This window comes from Mirounga angustirostris, unplaced genomic scaffold, assembly GCF_029215605.1.
Source record: "Mirounga angustirostris isolate CCGP_5_RB_7025 unplaced genomic scaffold, mMirAng1.0.hap1 SCAF_6, whole genome shotgun sequence".
Lineage (NCBI taxonomy): Eukaryota > Metazoa > Chordata > Mammalia > Carnivora > Phocidae > Mirounga > Mirounga angustirostris.
The window spans coordinates 58,204,565-58,226,249 of record NW_026991714.1 but is presented as its reverse complement, the minus strand read 5'-3'; the positions used below and the strand labels follow the sequence as shown (position 1 = coordinate 58,226,249).

At 35.1% G+C, this 21,685-nt stretch overlaps 1 protein-coding gene across 8 annotated transcripts in view; it reads left to right on the top strand.

Annotated features, from left to right (window-relative positions):
* DCAF6 (DDB1 and CUL4 associated factor 6) overlaps positions 1 to 21,685 on the top strand; it is a 135,878-nt gene that overhangs the window by 18,099 nt on the left and 96,094 nt on the right. For 7 of the 8 annotated variants that reach the window (XM_064594372.1, XM_064594370.1, XM_064594367.1 and 4 more), the window contains exons 2-3: positions 1,880 to 1,941; positions 15,449 to 15,541. In XM_064594372.1, coding sequence (XP_064450442.1) covers positions 1,880 to 1,941; positions 15,449 to 15,541 — 155 coding nt within the window. The remainder of the gene's footprint in view (positions 1 to 1,879; positions 1,942 to 15,448; positions 15,542 to 21,685) is intronic. The other variant, XM_045877527.3, reaches the window with a different exon arrangement.

The window sequence follows — 21,685 nt, the reverse complement described above, 5'->3', positions numbered from 1 at the left end:
CCTGCTGTTGGCCAAAGGGAAAAAATTTTTTAATGTTATCTGTTTACTACAGTTAGCATCTTTTTAAAACTGAAAATCAGATTTGAAAAGTCAATTATATAAAGTACAACCAGTTCATGAAAATACTGAATTTCTTTTTTTTTTTTTAAGATTTTACTTATTGAGAGCGAGGGAGAGCATGGGAGAGAGAGAGCAGGAGCAGGGGGATGGGTAGACAGAGAGGGAGAAGCTGACTCCCCACTGAACAGGGAGCCTGATGCGGGACTCAGTCAGTCCTAGGACCCTGGGATCATGACCTGAGCCAAAGGCAGACGCTTAACTGACTGAGCCACCCAGCGCCCTGAAAATACTGAATTTCTTTCTTTCTTTTTTTTTTTTTAAGATTTTACTTATTTATTTGAGAGAGAGGGAGAGCAGGGGAGAGAGAGAGCATGAGCAGGGGGAGGGGTAGACAGAGAGGGAGAAGCTGACTCCCCACTGAACAGGGAGCCTGATGCGGGACTCTTGTCAGTCCTAGGACCCTGGGATCATGACCTGAGCCAAAGGCAGACGCTTAACTGACTGAGCCACCCAGCGCCCTGAAAATACTGAATTTCTGTTGGTTGTTTTATTCCAATATGTTTAGGAACCATAGAGCATTCCCCCACACACAAAAAAGAAAAAAATTCTTTAACCCCCATGTTCATCCTTTACCTAGCCAGCTTACCAGTTATAAGCAAGGAGAAAGAAAGAAAACAATCTGGCTTCAAGAAGATCGTGATCTTTATGTTGAATGGCAAGAAAACTTAATAGAGAAATCTGTCCCTTGTGACAGTATATAGAGAGCGTAGTCAAATTTAATTTTATTTGAGATCTCATCAGCCTGATTACTTAGCTAATTATCGTTCTTTGTCATATATTCAGCTTCTTTTCATTTCAGCTTTTGAATAAACATGAAGCTTTTGGTCCTTTTTTGGTAAAGATGATTCATTTTTTAAAGGGAAACATATTTCTCTTTTTCAAAGGGGTTTGTTCTATTTTTGCAGTATTGTTCTGCTATTGATGGACATTTAGGCTGATTTTATATTTTGCAGCCATATTTTATCATTGTAAGATGAACTTTAAAATACTTTAACATTTCTGAAATTGAGATATGTTTAAAAATAGGTGGTATCTTATAAAACACTGTTTGCCAACCTATTTTTTTTTTTTAATTTTATTTATTTTTGACAGAGAGAGAGAGCACAAGCAGAGGAAGCAGCAGGTAGAGGCAGAGGGAGAAGCAGGCTCCCCCCTGAGCAGGGAGCCCGATGTGGGGCTCGATCCCAGGACCCTGAGATCATGACCTGAGCCAAAGGCAGACGCTCAAGCGTCTGAGCCACCCAGGCGCCCCACCAACCTATTTAAATTTAAAACCCTCCCCCCCACCTCCAGTCCTTTCTTACTCCTTTCTCTGCTTTATTTTTCCATATAACACTTTGACCAGGTGACATGTTGTTTATTGTCTTTCAGTAAGCTCATTAGAGTGCAGGGATCTTTTTCTGTTTATTTCACCACTGCACTCCTAGCTCCTAGAACACCACCTGGAGTGGAGTGATTTCTCAATATATTTGTCGAATGCATGGTTGAATGAAGGGAATATTTGAATGATTACTGTGGTCCGGACACTGTCCTTGAATGACTTAATCCTTACAATAACTACACGAGGTAGGTAAGAACTACCTAATGAGGAAATGAGGGCTGGAGAGGAGATTATTCTCCCCCAATATCACTCAGCATGTACGTGGAGGAGTAGAAATTAAGAGTTTCCTTATGCTGGATCCTGGGCTCCTAACTTCATCGTTACACTTTTCTCAACAAAAATGACTTACGATTTATTTAGTTCTTTCTTTTTAAACAGGAAGAAGAGAATTTATCCAAAGACTGAAACTTGAAGCAACCCTGAATGTGCATGATGGCTGTGTAAGTAATAATTAATTCTCAACTATGAAGGACTTTAATACCAAGTGCTCAAATATTTGATGAAATGCCCCATCCTCCCAGAAGAGATTATGTCTAACTATAATCAAATATTATAAAGAGAATAAAGTTTTACATTAAAACATAAAGAAGTATATTTTGAATTTTAAAAAGTATATGGAAGTTTTTTTGTTTTTTTTTTTTTAACACAGATGAGTTTTCTAATATCAAAAGGCTTCTAAGAAAAAAAAAAGGCTTCCATCTCTTTCAGTCTACTGATACTGCTTTTGTGAAGGTCACTAATGATTACTCCTGGTTACTTCTTAGGAAACTTAGACATTAATTGAATACATGTTCTTTTTCAAAATATTTTTTTTCTTGGTTTCTGCTACCACCACACTCTCTTGGTTCTCTTTGTATCTCATTGACTCACTGCATCTTCTCTGTCTTCTTAGCTGACTCTTCCACTTCTTGACCTTTGATGTGGGATGTATCAAGACTTGTTGGATGTAACAAGTGCTAAAACTGGCTCTTCCACCCTCTTTTCACTTCATTTTTGTAAGACATGCTGTCCTGTCCCATGGCTAAAAAAACACGACTTCCATCTCCTCACTTCTTCCCAGAACTCCAGATTCATGTATCCAGCTCTCTACTTCACATTCCCAGCTGAATGGCTAATAGGCATCCCAAATTTAGCAGGGCCAAAACAGAATCCTTTTCCTTTTAATTTGTTATGAAAATTTCAGACATGCTTTTCATATACTCATCAGATGGATTTAGCAATTCTCAAGATTGGGACACATTTTCCATTTCATGTTTCTCTTTTTTCCCTTGGTGAAGTATTTCAAAGCAAATTCCAGATACTATATCATTTCAGTCCTATATGCAGTGTAAAAGCAATGGATATTTTATTATGTAACTAAAATGCCATTATGTAATTTAACAAGATTACAGTATATTTTTGATATCATCTGACACACAGTCCATAATCAAATTTCCCTCATTGTTTAAAATGTCTTTTTATAGTTGTTTGTTCAGAAGCGGATCCAGGCAAAGTCCATTCCTTGATTGCCATGCCTCTTAAATCGCTATTAAACTAGAGCAGGCTTCCTTTTTTTTGTTCCTGCCATTGACTTGTTATAGAATCTGAGTCAGTTTTCCTGTAGACTGTCCTACATTCTAGATACTGATTTGGTTTCTTGTGTTATCATTTAACTTGTTTTTATATTCTTTCTATTTCCTCTAAGTGGAAGTTACTCCTAGAGGTTTGATTAGATTCAGATACAACTTTTGGGGCAGAAATATTTACAGATGATACTATATGCTTCATATTATGTTGAATAAAGAGGCACACAATGTTTGTTCTACTTTTAGTAATGGTAAGATTGATCATAAGATTCAGGTGGCTACAATAGCCAAACTGTGGAAGGGGCCCAGATGTCCGTTGACAGATGAGTGGATAAAGATGTGGTGTATACACACACACACACTGGAATATTATGCATCCATCAAAAAATGAAATCTTGCCATTTGCAATGATGTGGATGGAACTAGAGGGTATTATGCTAAGTGAAATAAGTCAATCAGAGAAAGACAATTATCATATGATCTCACTCATATGTGGAATTTAAGAAACAAAACAGAGGATCATAGGGGAAGAGAGGAAAAAATAAAACAAGACAAAACTAGAGAGGGAGAAAAAACCATAAGAGACTCTTAAGCATAGGAAACAGACAGGGTTGTTGGAAGGAAGGGGGGTGTAGGGATGGGGTAACTAGGTGATGCACATTGGGGAGGGTATGTGATGCAATGAGCACTGGGTATTATATAAGACTGATGAATCACAGACCTATACCCCTGAAACCAATAATACATTATATGTTAATTAATTGAATTTAAATTTTAAAAAATGAAAAAAAAAAAAAGATTAAGGTGGCTAAAATGAAGACTTGATTTTTTTCCCCTAAATCTATAACCTTCTACATTTTAGTAAATCACATCATCATTCATCCAATTATTTAAGTTGAGAAATTTCAGGTTATCCTTGATTACTCTCTTTCCCTCGACTTCCACATCTAGTCTATCCAGAGATAAATTCTACCTCCAGAATATATCTGGAATCATTCCATTTCTTTCTATCGCTATGCTACCACCTAATTTAAGCTATTTTCCCTTGTCTGGACCACTGCAGTATCCTCTTAGCTGCATTATTCTACTAACTCGTTCAACATACAGATCCTAGATTATGCACATAAATCAGGTCATATTACTCCTTTCATATCATTTCCTCCTTTTTCCTCCTTACAGTATGGTTGACAAAGAAAGATTCAAAACTGTCTTGATCAAACAAGCCCTATGGTCTGAGTTTGCTAGGCTGTTTTTTGATACCTCCAAGAGTCAATGGACTAGTAAGGGACAGCAATTACTGAAAATCAGTGTATTCATTTACATTCATAAGGGTATATTATTCCTGTTATATGAGAATACCTTATTTCATACATTATTTCATTATAGAAGGTTCTCTTAACACTATAATTTTTTTTTAACACTATACTTCTAAACTGTTTGGGTATTTTTTAAAGATACTGCGATACCAAAACAAAGAAATGCAAAACTCTGAGATGTAAGGCCAAGGAAATCTGTAGGCTAACAAACAATTTAGGTGATTTTGATCTAGGTGATCCACGGATCATACTTTGGAAAATACTGCTATAGCTGCCTATTGAAAGCATGAGACTAGAAAAGAAATTACAAAGAAAAAATTACTGAAAGAAGAGAAATTACAGTGACAAGAGGGTCTAGGCCCTTACTTTAAGGAACCCAGCATTTAAGTGAAGAGGGAAAAAGTATCTATAGTCCTATCTACCAGACTTATCTTTTTCCTGTCCACAATTATGGAATTGTAATTATGCTATAAATACAGTTTAGGTATATATTTTTTTATTTTATTTTATTTATTATTATTATGTTTTTATATAGGCTCCATGCTAGGCATGGAGCCTAATGTGGGGCTTGAACTCACCACCCTGAGATCAAGACCTCAGCTGAGATCTAGAGTCAGGTGCTTAACCAACTGAGCCACCCAGGTGCCCCTATATATTTTAAAATGAGAAACATTTTTGGAGGGAGCAGGTCAAAATAATATATATACATGATTAAAAATTGATCAAAACAAAAAGTAACATATGTGACCCATTCTCCCTATTCCTTTCTTATTCTCCAAAAACAACCTCTTTTCATCATTTTTTATTTCAGATCTTCTGATTATTTTCCATATTTCTGTGTAATATTCTTTTTTGGTTTGTTTTAAACATTAAAAATTTTTTTTTTTAAAGATTTTATTTATTTATTTGAGAGAGAGAATGAGAGACAGAGAGCACGAGAGGGAAGAGGGTCAGACGGAGAAGCAGACCCCCTGCCGAGCAGGGAGCCCGATGCGGGACTCGATCCCGGGACTCCAGGATCATGACCTGAGCCGAAGGCAGTCGCTTAACCAACTGAGCCACCCAGGCACCCCAAACATTTTAAAATTTAAATTCAATTAATTAACATATAATGTATTATTGGTTTCAAAGGTACAGGCCTGTGGTTCTTCAGTCTTATATAAAACCTAGTGCTCATTATATCACATGCCCTCCTTAATGTCCATCACCCAGTTACCCCATCCCCCCACCCCACGCCCCTCCAGCAACCCTCAGTTTGTTTCCTATACTTAAGAGTCTCTTATAGTTTGTCCCCTCTCTGGTTTCGTCTTTGTTTTATTTTTCCCTCTCTTCCCCTATGATCCTCTGTTTTGTTTCTTAAATTCCACATATGAGTGAGATCATATGATAATTGTCTTTCTCTGATTGACTTATTTCGCTTAGCATAACACCCTCTAGTTCTCTCCGTGTCATTGCAATGGCAAGATTTCATTTTTTTGATGGCTGCATAATATTCCATTGTGTATATATATATATATATATATATATATGTGTGTATATATATATATATATCACATCTTCTTTATCCATTCATCTGTCGATGGACATCTGCGCTTTTTCCATAGTTTGGCAATTGTGGACATTGCTGCTATAAACATTGGGGGGGCGCCTGGGTGGCTCAGTTGGTTAAGCAACTGCCTTCGGCTCAGGTCATGATCCTGGAGTCCCGGGATCGAGTCCCGCATCGGGCTCCCTGCTCGGGGAGGAGCCTGCTTCTCCCTCTGACCCTCCCCGCTCTCATGTACTCTCTCTCTCTCTCATTCTCGCTCTCTCAAATAAATAAATAAATCTTAAAAAAAAAACAACAACATTGGGGTGCAGGTGCCCCTTCTGTATTTTTGGTGTAAACTACCAAGTAGTGCAATTGCTGGGTCATAGAGTAGCTCTATTTTCAACTTTTTGAGGAACCTCCATACTGTTTTCCAGAATGGCTGCACGAGCTTGCATTCTCCCACCAGCAGTGTAAGACGGTCTCCCTTTCCTTGCATCCTCGCCAACATCTGTCGTTCCCCGGCTTGTTAATTTTAGCCATTCTGACTGGTGTGAGGTGGTATCTCATTGTGGTTTTGATTTGTATTTCCCTGATACCAAGTGATGTATGTGTCTGTTGGCCATTTGGATGTCTTCTTTGGAGAAATGTCTGTTCCTGTCTTCTGCCCATTTCTTGATTGGATTATTTGTTCTTTGGGTGTTGAGATTGAGAAGTTCTTTATAGATTTTGGATACTAGCCCTTTATCTGATATGTCATTTGCAAATATCTTCTCCCATTCTGTTGGTTGTCTTCTGGTTTTGTTGACTGTTTCCTTTGCTGTGCAAAAGCTTTTTATTTTGATAAAGTCCCAATAGTTCATTTTTGTCTTTGTTTCCCTTGCCTTTGGAGACATGTCTAGCAAGTAGTTGCTGCGGCTGAGGTCACAGAGGTTGCTGCCTGTGTTCTCTAGGATTTTGATGGATTCTTGTCTCACAGTTAGGTCTTTCATCCATTTTGAGTTTATTTTTATGTATGGTGTAAGAAAATGGTCCAGTTTCATTCTTCTATATGTGGCTGTTTAATTTTCCCAACACGGTTTGTTGAAGAGACTGCCTTTTTTCCATTGGATATTTTTTCCTGCTTTGTCTAAGTCTGTGTAATATTCTTATGTTGATCTTTTTTGAATTGGCAACTTTGAACATTGTCTGTTGAGTTCCTGCTATGATAGTGGAGGATTTAGCCTACTTATACAACTCCTACTTTCTAAGATGTAGGCTTCTCAGAATTTTTATATTACTGTTCTTAGTCTCTGCGCTGGTCACTTGAACTTTAAACAACATACAAAAACATCCTTTTGTCTTTCTGCCATTTAGAGGCAATATCTTTCGAATCTTCGTTCTGTAAAAGAGACATTTAATTCTTTCATCCTTACTTCCACCTTTTTTTTTTTTTTTAAGATTTTTATTTTTAAGTAATCTGTCTACCCATCGTGAGGCTGGAACTCTACAACCCCAAGATCAAGAGTCGCATGCTCTACTGACTGAGCCAGCCAGGCGCCCTTTTCCCTCCACCTTTTTCTATTTCCCACCTCCGTCAGCTCATATGCTTTTATATTGTCAGTGTCAGTTACATGTACCCTTTATTCTGTAGTCCTGGTCATCTTCTATAATTTGTCTATGTATTGTAAAAGTCAAAGTTTAGTAAACAGTGCTATTAAGTCTTATATGTATATTTACTTTTCTTGGTTTTTGTTAAACTCTTCAAAATAAGGAGCAGATGGATAGAAAATTTATAAAGAAAACTATGTGACATATCATCTGTTTGTAATACTCAATTGCTCAAAACTCTCCAGTGGGTTTCTGGCTTACTTCGAGTAAACCCAAAGACCTGTTGCTTCCAGCTCTATGGCGTTTGGCACTTTCCTTCTTCTCCAGTTTCATCCCTTACTATGTTCACTGTTATACTTATTTGTTCCAGTCACACTCATCTCTTCGCTGTTCCTTAAATACACCAAGTACACCTCTGCCTTATATATTTTATGCCTTCTACTGAGAACTCTCTTGCCCCATATATTTGTAAAGCTCACCTCCTCATTTCATTTAGCTCTCAGTGTTACCTGTCAGAGAAGCTTGCCCTATCCACACTAGTTAAGTAACTCCCCATCCTGATCAGTATCTTTCTTTCTTGTTTTTTTTTCCTTCACAGTGCATATCACTATCTGACATTATAATTATACAAACACATTTATTTATTTGTTCATTGTGTATATACCTGCCCAGAACACTGGGCCAAAAAAATATCTTTAGAAATTTATTTACTTCATCTAGTGTCAGGAGAAGTGCCTAGTAGATATGTGGCACTTATGATTGAAGAGGCAAAATGTGTGTTATGTGTTAGATTTTGTGTCTTTAAGGATCTAAGGTCACATCTTTCTCCCTACCCAAAGGAGAATTTTCTAGTATTAATTTCAAATGGATTCTTCCATAATGGACAATTGCCTTTATGATATTCTCAAGTTTCCTAAGTTCTGGATTCTGTGTCTTCTCATTTTTAAATTTACTTTTAGATTTTACTGAGTATATTCTCAAAATATTTTTCTAAGGATGAGTGAAAAGTAAACTTCTTCGAAGCTTAAGCATTTTTTTTTTGCCTTCACACTATTTTTAAAACATGTTGTCCTTATTTTTATCTTGCATTTAATTTTAAAAATAGATAATACTTTCTCATGTTATAAAAATAAATTATTTTTAAAAGTATATAAAAAGTGGCTCCCACCCTTCTTTCTGTCTCCCATTCTTTTCTGCTCCCTAATATGTACAACCACTTGTTTTAGTTTTTTGGATATCTTTCTATGTTTTTCCATCTTCCTTGAGATATTATTTACCTATAGCATTATGTAAGTTTAAGGTGTACAGTGTAATGATTTGATACTCAGATATGTTGTGAAATGATTACCACAATAGGGTTAGTTAACACATACATCACCTCATATAATTAGTTTTGTTGTGCTGGCAGTGGTGAGAACATTTAAGATTCACTCTCTTAGCATCTTTCGAGTATACAACATAGTATTGTTAACTATAACCATGCTGCACATTGTATCCCCAGAACTTTTTCATCTCATACATTAAATCCCCATTAGATCTGTACATTAGATCCCCAGAACTCATCTTATAACTGGAAGTTTGTAGTTTTTCAAAGCTCATTTCCCAGCTGCTGGCGACCACCAACCAGTCTACTATCTGTTTCTACCAATTGGGTATTTTTGGATTCCACATATAAGTGGTATCAGACAGTATTTGTCATTCTCTGTCTGGCCCTAAGGGTTCATCCATGTTGTTGCAAATGACAGGATTTCCTTCTTTTATATGGCTAATATTCCATCTCATATATATATACACCACATTTTCTTTGTCCATTGGTTCATAGATAAACGCTTAGGTTCTTTCCATGTCTTGGCTATTGTGAATAATACTGCAGTGAACATGGGAGGTACAGGTATTTCTTCACGATAGCAATTTCATTTCTTTCAGTTATGCACCCAGAATAGGATTGCTGGATCATATGATAGTTTTATGCTGCATTTTTTGAGAAATCTCCCTACTGTTTTACACAGGGGCTGCACCAATTTACAGCCCCACCAGAGTGCACAGATGCTTCCTTTTCCCCACATCCTCACCAGCACCTGTTCTCTTGTCTATTTTGATAATAGCCATTCTAGTAGGTGTGAAATGATGTTTCACTATGGTTTTGATTTGCCTTTCCCTCGTGATTAGTGATGTTGAGAGTCTTCATGTATTTTTGGCTACGTATACTTTTGGGAAATGTCTATGTAGGTCCTTTGCCCCTTTTTAAATCAGGTTATTTGTGGGGTTTTTTTTTTCTTGTTACTGAGTTATATGAGCTCTTTGTATATTCTGTATATTAACCCCTTATCAAATATATAATTTGCATATATTTTCTCCCATTCTGTAGGTTTCCTCTTCATTTTATTGGTTTCTGTTGCTGTGCAGAAGCTTCTGAATTTGATTTTTGTGCTTTTGTTGTCATATCAAAAAAAAAAATCACTGCCAAGACCAAGGTCAAGGAGTTTTTCACTTTGTTTTCTTCTAGAGTTTTATGGTTTCAGGTCTTATGTTTAATACTTAATCCATTTCAAGTTAATTTTATTTTATTTTGCCTGTGAACATCCAGTTTTCCCAACACCAGTTATTGAAAAGATTGTGCTTTCCCCACTGAGTATTCTTGGCTCCTTTGTTGTAAATTAATTGACCATATATGTATGGGTTATTTTTTGGGTTCTGTACTCTGTTCCATTGGTCTGTGTGTCTGTTTTTATGCCAATATCATACTGTTTTTGACTACTGTAAATTTGTAATACAGTTTAAGTCAGGAAGTGTGATGCCTCCAGATTTGTTTTTCTTTCTCAAGATTCCTTTGGCTATTTGGGGTCTTCTTTGGTTCCATACAGACTTTAGTGTTTTTTTTTGTTTTGTTTTATTTTCTTTTCTGTGAAAAATGCCATTGGAATTTTGATAGGGATTGCCTTAAGTCCATAGATGGCTTTGGGTAGTGTGGACATTTTAATGATATTAAGCCTTCTAATACACGAACTTGCCATATCTTTCTATTTATTTCTGTCTTCTTCATTGTCTTTAATCAGTAGTGTGTAGACCTCAGTGCACAGATCTTTCACCTCTTTGTTAAATTTATCCCTAAGTATTTTATTGTTTTAGATGTTATAACAGCATCATATAGTTTGTTAGTATGTAGACATGACATGCAACTGATATTTGTTTGTTGATTCTATATCTTTTATATTGTATATCTTGAAACTAGTAAATTCATTTATTAGTGCCAACAGTTTTTTGGTGGCATCTTCAGGGTGTTCTATGTATTCATGTCATCTGCAAACAGAGACAGTTTTACTTTATCATTTCCAATTTGGATGTCTTTTATTCCTTTTTTTGCCAATTGTTCTGGACAGGACTCTAATACTATGTTAAATAAAAGAGATGAGAGTCATTACCCTTTTCCTGTTCCTGATTTTAGAGGAAAAGCTTTCAACTTTTCACCATTGAGTATAATGTTAGCTGTGGGCTTGTCATATATGACCTTTATTAACAGTGAGATATGTTCCTTCTGTATTCAATCTGTTGAGGATTTTTATTATGAAAGATGTTGAATTTCGTCAAATGCTTTTTCTGCATATATTGAGATGATCATATGATTTTTTATCATTCATTATATTAATGTGGAATATCACATTTACTGATTTGTGTATACTGAACCATCCTTGTATCTTAGGGATATATTCCACTTGGTTATGGTGTATGATCCTTTTAATGTGCTGTTGAATTCGATTTGCTGGTATTTTGTTGAGAATATTTATATCTATATTCATCAGGAATATTGGCATGTAGTTTTCTTTTCTTGTAATACCTTATCTGACTCTGGTGTCAGCATAATGCTCACTTCAGAAAACGAGTTTGGGCATGTACCATCCTCTTCAGTTTTTTGGAGAGCTTAAGAAGGATTGGTGTTTATTCTTCTTTAAATGTTTGGTAAATAGTTAAAGCCCCTAAAGCCGTCTAATCCTGGGCTTTTTTGGTTGTTTTTTAATGGTTTTTAATTACTGATTCAGTCTCCAGAAACAAACAAAAAAAATCACTTGTTTTTGACCTATTGAGATTTCTGTGTGTGATTTAGTTGTGGTAGATTATATGTTTATAGTAGGTTGTCTAATTTATTGGTGTATAACTGTTCAGTGTATTCTCTTATAATCCTTTGTATTTCTGTGTTATCAATTGTAATATCTTCTCTTTCATTTATAATTTTTATTATTTGGGTCTTCTTTTTTTTTTCCTTGGTAAATCTAGCTAAAGGTTTGTCAATTTAATCTTTTCAAAAAACCAACTTTTAGTTTCATTGATCTTTTGTATTGTTTTCCTACTCTTTTTCATTTATTTCTGCTCTGATCTTTGTTGTCTCCTTTCTTTTGCTAATTTTGGCCTTAGTTTGTTTTTCTCTTTTGTTAATATGTTAAGTTCTGTTGCTTATTTGTGATCTTTCTTTTTTCTCAGTGTAGGCATTTATTGCTATAAAATTCCTGCTTATAACTGCTTTTGTTGTTTCCCATATGTTTTATTTCTATTTTCATTTATTTCAAGATTTTTTTTATTTCTTCTTGGACCCACTGACTGTCCAAGAGTATGTTATTTAATTTCCACATGTTGGTGAAATTTCCAGTTTTCCTGCTGTTAATTTCTAGTCTTATACCATTGTGGTCAGAAAGATACTTGGTATGATTTAATTCTTTTAAAATTTGTTAATATTTGTTTTGTGATCTATCATGATTTATCCTGGAGAATGTTCAGTGTGCACTTGAGGAAAGTCTGTCTGCTGCTGTTTGATGGACTGTTCTGTATGTGTCTAAATCTTGATCTAAAGTATAGTTCAATTCTAATGTTTTCTTACTGATCTTCTGTCTGTATGATTTATCCATTGTTGAAAATGGGGTATTGAAGTCTGCTACTATTGTTTTTGTTGTTTGTTTCTCCCTATAATTTAAAAAAATGTTTAGAGATTGCTTCTCTGCCTTTTGGTTAAGATCAAGTGTAAAAAATGTTTATAGACAGGGCGCCTGGGTGGCTCAGTTGGTTAAGCGACTGCCGTCAGCTCAGGTCATGATCCTGGAGTCCCGGGATCGAGTCCCGCATCGGACTCCCTGCTCGGCAGGGAGTCTGCTTCTCCCTCTCCCACTCCCCGTTTGTGTTCCCTCTCTCGCTGTGTCTTTCTCTGTCAAATAAATAAATAAAATCTTAAAAAAAAAATGTTTATAGACATTCTAGTAGATATCTAGTGATATCGTGTTGTGGTTTTAATTCTCTGTCCTGTCTAATTTTGCATGTTCATCCATATCTCACAATCTTCCTAACTTGTTAGTTAGTTCCAGTATTTATTTGTTAGTTCCAGTATTTATATTGTCTCTAATTTTCTGAAGACATGGTACAGAATTCTCATTATTTATTTTTTTAAAAATGTTTGGCAGTATTCACCAGTAAAGCCATCTGGGCCTGGAATTTTCTTTGTGGAAAACTTTAACTGCAATCCCTTAATAAAAATAGACTATGTATTGAGCAAATTTTGTTTAGCATGTGTGTTTCAGGGATTTTGTCAGTTTCATCCACATTGTTGAATTATTGGCATAAAGTTGACTGTAGTATTTCCTTAATGTTTAGGTATTGTAGAATGTGTAGTAGTGATTGATGTCATCTTTCTCATTCCTCATATTGGTAGTATATATTCCCCATCCCCTTTTTTTTTCTTGATTAGTCGGGCTACATGTTCATTAATTCTATTGTGTTGTCAAAGAACCAACTTCTAGTGTTTTTGTGTGTGTACTTTTTTCCCCACTATTTTTCTGTTTTCTGTTGTTTCATTGATTTCTGATCTGATATTCATTATTTCCAGTCTTCTGCTGACTTAGGGTTTCATTTGTTCTTACAATTTTTTTGATTGGAAGCTGAGGTCATTGATAATGAGACCTTTATCTTTTCTAATATAGGTATTTTAGTGCTAGAAGTTTCCTTCCAAGTTCAGAGTTAGCTGCAACCCATAAATTAGGTTATGTTGTGCTTTCATTTTCATTCAGTTCAAAATACTTTCTAATTTACTGGGTAATTTCTTTTTTGGATATCTGTTATTTTGTAGTTTCCAAATATTTCTTTGTGTTAATGATTTTCACTTAATTCCATTTTGGTCAGAGAACATACTCTGTATTAGTTGAAATCTTTTAAAAATATTGAGATTTGTTTTATGGCCCATAAATATTTTCTATATTGGTAAATATTTTTTGTGTGCTTAAAAAGAATGTGTATTTAGGGCACCTGGGTGGCTCAGTTGGTTAACCGTCCGACTCTTGATTTTGGCTCAGGTCATGATCTTGGGGTTGTAAGATCGAGCTGCACGTCAGGCATGAAGTCTGCTTGAGATTCTTTCTTCTCCCTTTCCCCTGCCACTCCCCTCCTTGTGCACGCATGCTTGCGCACTCTAAATAAATAAATAAAATCTTAAAAAAAGAGTGTGTATTCTGCTGTTTTTTAGTTGTTTCAGATATGATAGTATATCTGGTCCATGTTACTTTGTCTGACTGAAAGTGGAAGTCTGTTTTTCTTTTTAATTTAGATACAGTTCATATACCATAAAACTTACCCATTTTAAGTATGCAGTTCACTGTTTTTTTTAGTATATTCTTAAAGCTGTACAGTGATCACCACTGTCTAGTTCCAGTATATTTTCACCATCTGAAAAAAAAAAAGTCCATACCAGTTATCATCATTCACTCCCATTCCCCCTCTACCAAGCTGTTGGCAGTCACTAATCTGCCTTCTGTCTCTACAGATACGCCTAGTCTAGACTTTTAAAATACATGGAATCATAATATATGGCCTTTCAGACTGGCTTCGTTCACTCAGCAGAATGTCTTCAAAGTATTTACGTTTTGCGGCATGTATCATGATTTCATTTTATGGCTGAATAATACTTCATTTTATGGATATTTTGTTATGAGCAAATGGATAGTCACATTTTGTTTATCCATACATTAGTTGGTAAATGTTGGGATTGCTTTCACTTTTAGCTCTTAGGAATAATGCAGCTATGGGTTTTTGTGTACAAGTTTTTGTTTGGTACATGTTTTTAGTTCTCTTGGATATATCCCTTATTGTGGAATTGCTGGGTCATAGGGTAACTCTGTTTCAGTTTTTGAGGAACTGCCAAACTGTCTAAATAGTGACACAATTTTGCATTCCTATCAGCAGTGTATTAGGGTTCCAATTTTTTGATACCCTAGCTAACTCTTACTATTTTCTGTTTTTTTTTTTTTTTTTGATTATTATAGCCATCCTAATGGGTGTGAAGTGGTAATTCATTTAGTTTTAATTTTTGTAAAGATTGATACCTATGTTTCCTTCTAAGAGTTTTATAGTTTGGGCACTTACATTTAGATTTTTGATCATTTTCAGTTCATTTTTGTACATGGTATTCCTTTCTTGGGTATATCCCGTTGTCCCAGCACCATTTGTTGAAAAAATACCTTTCTCCTTTGAAAGGTCTTGGATCCCTTGTCAAAAATTACTTGAATATAAATGTAAGGGTTTATTTCTGGACTCTGAATTCCATTCCATTGATTTATATGTCAGTGATCATGACAGTACCATACAGCCTTGATTACTATAGCTCTGTAGTAAGTTCTTTTAATTTTTTTTTTTTTTTAGGTGGCCTTGTTTTATGTCGCTGGGTATAAAATGAATTAATTAAAGTGAATTTAAACAATAAAACATAATGACTCAGACATTTCATTGTGAGTTTACAGAATATTTATTGTGTTTGCTAAATGGCAGTATATATTTTCGATAGGTTAACTGGTAAACACTCCTTACCATAGACACAATTTTATTCATGATATATATTTTGAATCATGAGTTAACTGAAAGATGGCATACTTGTTTATATGTTCAGTTTACTTAAATTTATTTTTTGCTTTCTTTTCAGGTTAATACAATCTGTTGGAATGAGACTGGAGAATATATTTTATCTGGCTCAGATGACACCAAGTTAGTAATTAGTAATCCTTACAGCAGAAAGGTAAAGTGGCTTTAAAAAAAATCTGTAATTCAATGAGAAAAATTAAGCTAGAAATTAAGAAATTGTAAATAATTATGGAATGGGTATTTGTAATAGAATATCCTTATTTTGCTTAAGGTAGTTATGTAATTTGGGAGTTATTACATGCCTATCCCTTAATCTTCTTAGGAAAACATAGATTTCACCCAGCTTTTGACTGTAGCAGATTTAAATATGCTTCATTTTATCTACGTGGGTAAAATTCCCAAAAGTAACATTATCTCAGTAAAGCATTCTTTGGGAGAAAAAAGCAAATGTGATTTTTTTTCTTTCATGCTCACAAAATCTACTCTTCAGCCAAGTGGCTTAAGAAATATAATTTTATCAGTTTGCAAAAATAGTATCTAGGCTCTAGTGAAATGCTTCATGATATCTAATACCATAAGCTGGCATAACCATTTGAGTTTTAGGATTATGTAATTAGGATTATGTTCTGATTTTTATTGACTCTTCTCTGTATATGGAGAAACTATACACTTACTTTTATATCAGTGAGAACTTGGTAGATTGGCAGACCAAACTGTTATTTAATAGTAGCAATCTTACAGAATAAATTATTCACATATTTCTTATTTTTCCACATTTAAACAGTTAAGATATTTAAATAAATGTTTGTGGTCCTTCAACCTGAATGAGGTTCATATTGAAGGTATCTTTGATTAAAAGACAGGTCATAATTTTGTTTCAGAGATAGCTTTACTTAATTGTCCTGACTTAGCAGAGGGAAACTTGATGTTTTTAAATCCTACTTGTGTTAGGTCTGCAGTTACTAGGTCTTTTAAGGTGCCTGTACCTAATTCCAGCCTGGAGCTTAGGGCCTGGCTCGGTGGCACATGGAAGCATTCTGATTCCCCAAGTGTGGGAGCTCCGAAAAAGGCCAAAAAACTGTACTTTTGGGTTTTTATGGAGGCTTCATTATACAGTCCTGATTGACTAAGTCATTGGTCACTGACTGATTCAGCCTCCAGCCCCTCTCCCCACCTGAGTTCCAGCTCTCAAATCTCATGATTGCTCCTTTTGGCAACCAGTCCCCACCCTTTGGTGGGGTCCAAAAGTCACCTTTATTAATAACAAGACACCAATTTCACCTTTATATCTCTGAAGCATTTTCAGAAACTATTGACGAAGACCATATATATGAGAAATATATTTTGGTCATCTGGATGACCAAAGAAATATTTCTTATAAATCATTATATTGTACTAGCATAATGTTTTCCTTACAGTAGAGGAGATTTCCTGGAATGATGTGTATGTAGAATTTTTTTTTTTTTTGACCATCACTATCAGAATTTTAATGCTCACGGTATTCATAACAGTTGACTAGACACCAAAGGAATAATCTTTTTTTTTTTAAAGATACAGAGCTTCACTCTTTAAAAAAAAAACAAAAAACAAAACTGTAGTAAAATACACATAAAATTAACTGTCTTAATAACTTTTAATACTTCTTTTCAGTGACATTAAGTATTTTCACATTGTTGATACTATCACCACATCCAGCTATAGAACTATTTTCATCTTGGAAAACTGAAACTCTGTAACTCCTTTTTCTTCTCTCCTCCCATCCCTTGGCAACCACCATTCTACTTTTTGTCTCTATGAATTTGACTACTCTAGATATATAAGCCTTTATACAACATTAGTCTTTTGTTACTATTTCATTTATCATGATGCCCTTAACATTCAAACATACTGCATGTCAGATTTTCTTTTTTTATTTTATGGCTGAATAATATTCTGTTGTATGTAAATACCACATTTTGTTTCCATTCATCTTTCAGTGGACACTTGAGTTACTACTTCTACCATTTTGATTTTGTGAATAATGCTGCTATGAACGTAGGTGTACACATATCTCTCCAAGTCCCTGCTTTTCAATTATTTTGTGGCTATACCCAGTGGAATAATTTTTAGAAGATCTTGTTTCTTCTTTATTTGCTTATTTTTGGAAAAAAACGTTCATTTTGATGCATGGTTCCCAATAGAATGTATATTTGAAAAGTGATTACTCTTGGGGTGCCTGGGTGGCTCAGTCGTTAAGCGTCTGCCTTCGGCTCAGGTCATGATCTCAGGGTCCTGGGATCGAGCCCCACATCGGGCTCCCTGCTCAGCGGGAAGCCTGCTTCTCCCTCTCCCACTCCCGCTGCTTGTGTTCCCTCTCTCGCTGTGTCTCTCTCTGTCAAATAAATAAATAAAATCTTTAAAAAAAAAAAAAAAAGAAAAGTGATTACTCTTTCTCTTTTCCAGTTTAAGAAATGAGTAATCAAATAATACTTTTAAAGAGTTTAAATATAACAAGACTTTATCTTTTTCTCATATTGGTCTTTAATAGATCCAAATTTGCTATCATCTAGGAATATTTTTAAAAATTTAAAACACAGATGATTAATTACATAGGAAAAGAAAGTGTTTGATCCTGAGTCAAATATTACCTGTTCTTAAAGTTTGACTTTATTTTTAGGTCCTGTGCATTCATGGAAAGATTAATTTAATGCAAATAATTTTGAAACACTTTTTTTTTTTATAGAGTTAAGAGATTGGAGGTGTTCCTTATTAATGGTAACATATCCTAATTTTATATATAGTATGTCTCAAATATATACAAGAGAGAAGTTTCTTTTTCCAATAATTACAGTCTAGTTTATTTGGACCAATCCTCCCATTGAAACAACTAAAATATTCTTGATTAAAGACTAAAACTTGTCCTAAAAGTAACAAGTAACTTGCCTTGATACTAAGGGATTATCAGTCCAAAATGGAAGGGAAAAAGTGAGTCCAGAGAAGTGAGCATGAAAGCCACTTTCTCCCTGAAGATGTTTGTCAATCCAAGCATATATAAACTTTAGTCTTGATGGCCTTGAATGTCAAGGTAGACAGAAACAAAGCTCAGGACCCAAATCAAGTATGGATTCCTATAGCAGATTCTCCATAGTATGCTGCTCCCGCCCCCGCAAAAGGGCCACCTCCTCAAGGTATAGATAAAACTGAAGGAAGGTAACCTTGTAATATCTAATATAAAAGAAATCCTGTGTGTACCACATACGTAAAATTTTTCTTGATTTGGCTTCAGCCAGCTACCCATAAGTTCTCAGAGCATAACATGTTCTTTACTCTATACTTTTGCTTGCACTCTTCTCTCTTCATGGGATGTTCTCCTGCTTTGCCATGCACCTCCCACCTACTTGGCAAATTTAAATCCATCCTTCAATTCTTGACTCTTAGCTGTGGTATACCTCTCTTGTTGCCCTAGGCAAATGTAGGCACTCCTTCCTCTATGTTCTCATTGTACTTTGTGGATAATTAGATTATTATGTTTATTTGCTCACCATTAGACAGTAATTTCTTTGGGACAATGACAGTTTTTTCTTTTTTGTTTCCTCAACACTTAGTAAATTACCTGTCACGTAGTAGGTGCCCAATAAATATTAGTAAGGAAAGGCAAGGAATTTCTGTATTCAATTCCTTAGGTGGGGGTATGGGTTGGGTTTAGAGAGGAGTGATTTTTACCAAGAGATTCAAGAACCAACACTTTCTATCTGGATATTCCTGGACCAAGTTTAAGGTTTTTTTATTTTAATTTATTTTTGTGAGAGAGAGAGGGAGAGCATTAGTGGGAGGGGTGGGGCAGAGGGAGAAGCAATTTCCCCACAGAGCAGGGAGCCCGATGTGGGGCTCGATCTCGGGACCCTGGGATCATGACCCGAGCTGAAGGCAGATGCCCAACCAATTGAGCCACCCAGGCGGCCCAAGCTTAAGGTTTTGGAAGCATTGTATGTGACATGATGAAAGAGATACCTGCTTGGCCAGCTAGATTAACCTGATGATCAGTAAAGTCATAGATGTTACAACTAGTTTACAGTCACATTTATTACTAATTCCAGTTATCAATATGTCATTTACATCTTCAATTAAGTTACTCTGCCAACTTCTACCTCTCTAGGCCATTATTCTTAGATGTTTTCTAAGTATTTTAATGCATTGATACAAAGAAAGCACAAATAAGAAAATAAATCCAGCTACCAAAAATAATAACCTTTTGCAAGTGCATATCATTTTTAAAAAATCAGTCTTACCACTACTTACCTCCGGTAGGATGCATATCTATATTGATTGTAGTTTCAGTTTTGACAATTAAAAACAAATTCCAGCCTTTGTTGGAATTACTAATGTGTACACATGAGTACTTGTTCTTCCAACAATTATCTATTAATAAATTAGAGAGTGGTTCAAAATGAAGTTAACATGGTAGGCAGTGATCAGATAGTAGGCTTGATAGGCAGTATGAAGGAGTTTACATTTTAGTGTCTTTGAAATAGTCACTGGAGTGTATTAAACATGCAGGTGATATGACCTGCATTTTTAAAAGATATCTCTGGCTGCTGTTTGGAGAGTAAAGTTTGAATAAGATCAGAAGTAGGAGATAGGAGGCCATTGAGTCATCCCAGTAAGAAGAGATGGTGGTTTAGACAAAGATAATGGCATTGAGGTGAGGAGAAATAGTTTGGAATATATCTTGGACCTAGATTTGCTGGTGGATTTTATAGATTTTGTATTATATATCTATATCTATATATATATTTTACTATTTTATAGTGGATGAGGGAAAGAGAAATGAAGGATGATTCTTTAGTTTTTAACTTGATCAACTGTGTGGGTGGATATTGCTGCCATTGGGATGAAGATGGAGAACACTGGAAGGGGAGTAAATTTGGAAGAGGACGTCTGAAATCAAGAGATTTGTCTAAAAGAAAAGAGCTTCAACTTTTTACTCTTTAAATCTTAATTACTTTAGGGGCGCCTGGGTGGCTCAGTCGTTAAGCGTCTGCCTTTGGCTCAGGTCCTGATCCCAGGGTCCTGGGATTGAGCCCCACATCCGGCTCCCTGCTCAGCAGAGAGCCTGCTTCTCCCTCTCCCTCTGTCTACTTGTGCTCTCTCTCTGTCAAATAAATAAATAAAATCTTTAAAAAAAATAAATCTTGATTACTTTAATAAAGAAATCCATCTCAATTTGTGACTAATATGTCATATGTCAGTACACATATTAATGTACCGAGTGCTTTTGTTTCTGAAGCTATGCATAATCCTGTTAAATGGAGATAAATCATGAACTGTTAAGAATAATGTCTGCTGAATGTGACTAAAGCAAAGCCAAAGGCCTATCGGATGAAGAAACTAATACATACACTGTAAGCAGTGACTTTTATATAGTTAGCTACTTGGTAAACCATGCTAAAATACCTGACAGAGTTAAAGGTTATGATATCTATTAAAGGCTTTACATTAATTATTCTCTGTGTTTTTTTTATACCTTAGTCTTCCAGATCTTAGTGTCTTACACTTGAAGAGAGGAATGAAAGATTTTAAAATATTTACGATTTTATTCTCCATTGGCTTTGGTTGATGCAGGTGCAAAAGACACCCTCTCTTTTTTATTTGACCCTAATTATATGTGCATTATATGTGTAAGACTTACTGGGGAACAATTTATGGTACTTAGCAAATCCTTATTTTGGCTATAACCCTCTAACCTAGTTCTTAAATAAAATGAAGTGACTTAAATATTCAAAGTGGTCAAGGTAAATAGCTGCTAATATTCATTCCAGGTTTATGTTATGATTTGGTATGGTAGTCTCTGATAAGAATTTGGCAGTTAGTATTATATAATAAATACTCACTTAAAACCAAACCCAAAATAAAGTTGAAATATATTTTCCTAACTTTGTTTTAATATTTAAAAACTTTTGGAAAAATTGAAAAAAATAATACAATGAACATCCACAAATAGATTTTTTTTTTAAGCAATTGAGCCCAAGTTGGAGGCATCATGCACTTCATTCATGAATGCTTTGGCATATATCTACTAAGAACAAGAACATTATTCTATTTTTAAAAATACATAATATTGAATATGGAGTTGATCCTCATTACTTCTGGATTTCATATTTGCAAATTTGCCTACTCATTGAAATTTACTTTTAACCCCCAAGTCAATACTTCCAGTGCCTTCCTGGTCATTCATGGCCATGCACATGAGCAGAGTGACAAAAGAATTGAGAATTATTTCAGCTCTCATACTGTAAACATACTGTATCTTTTTCGTGGT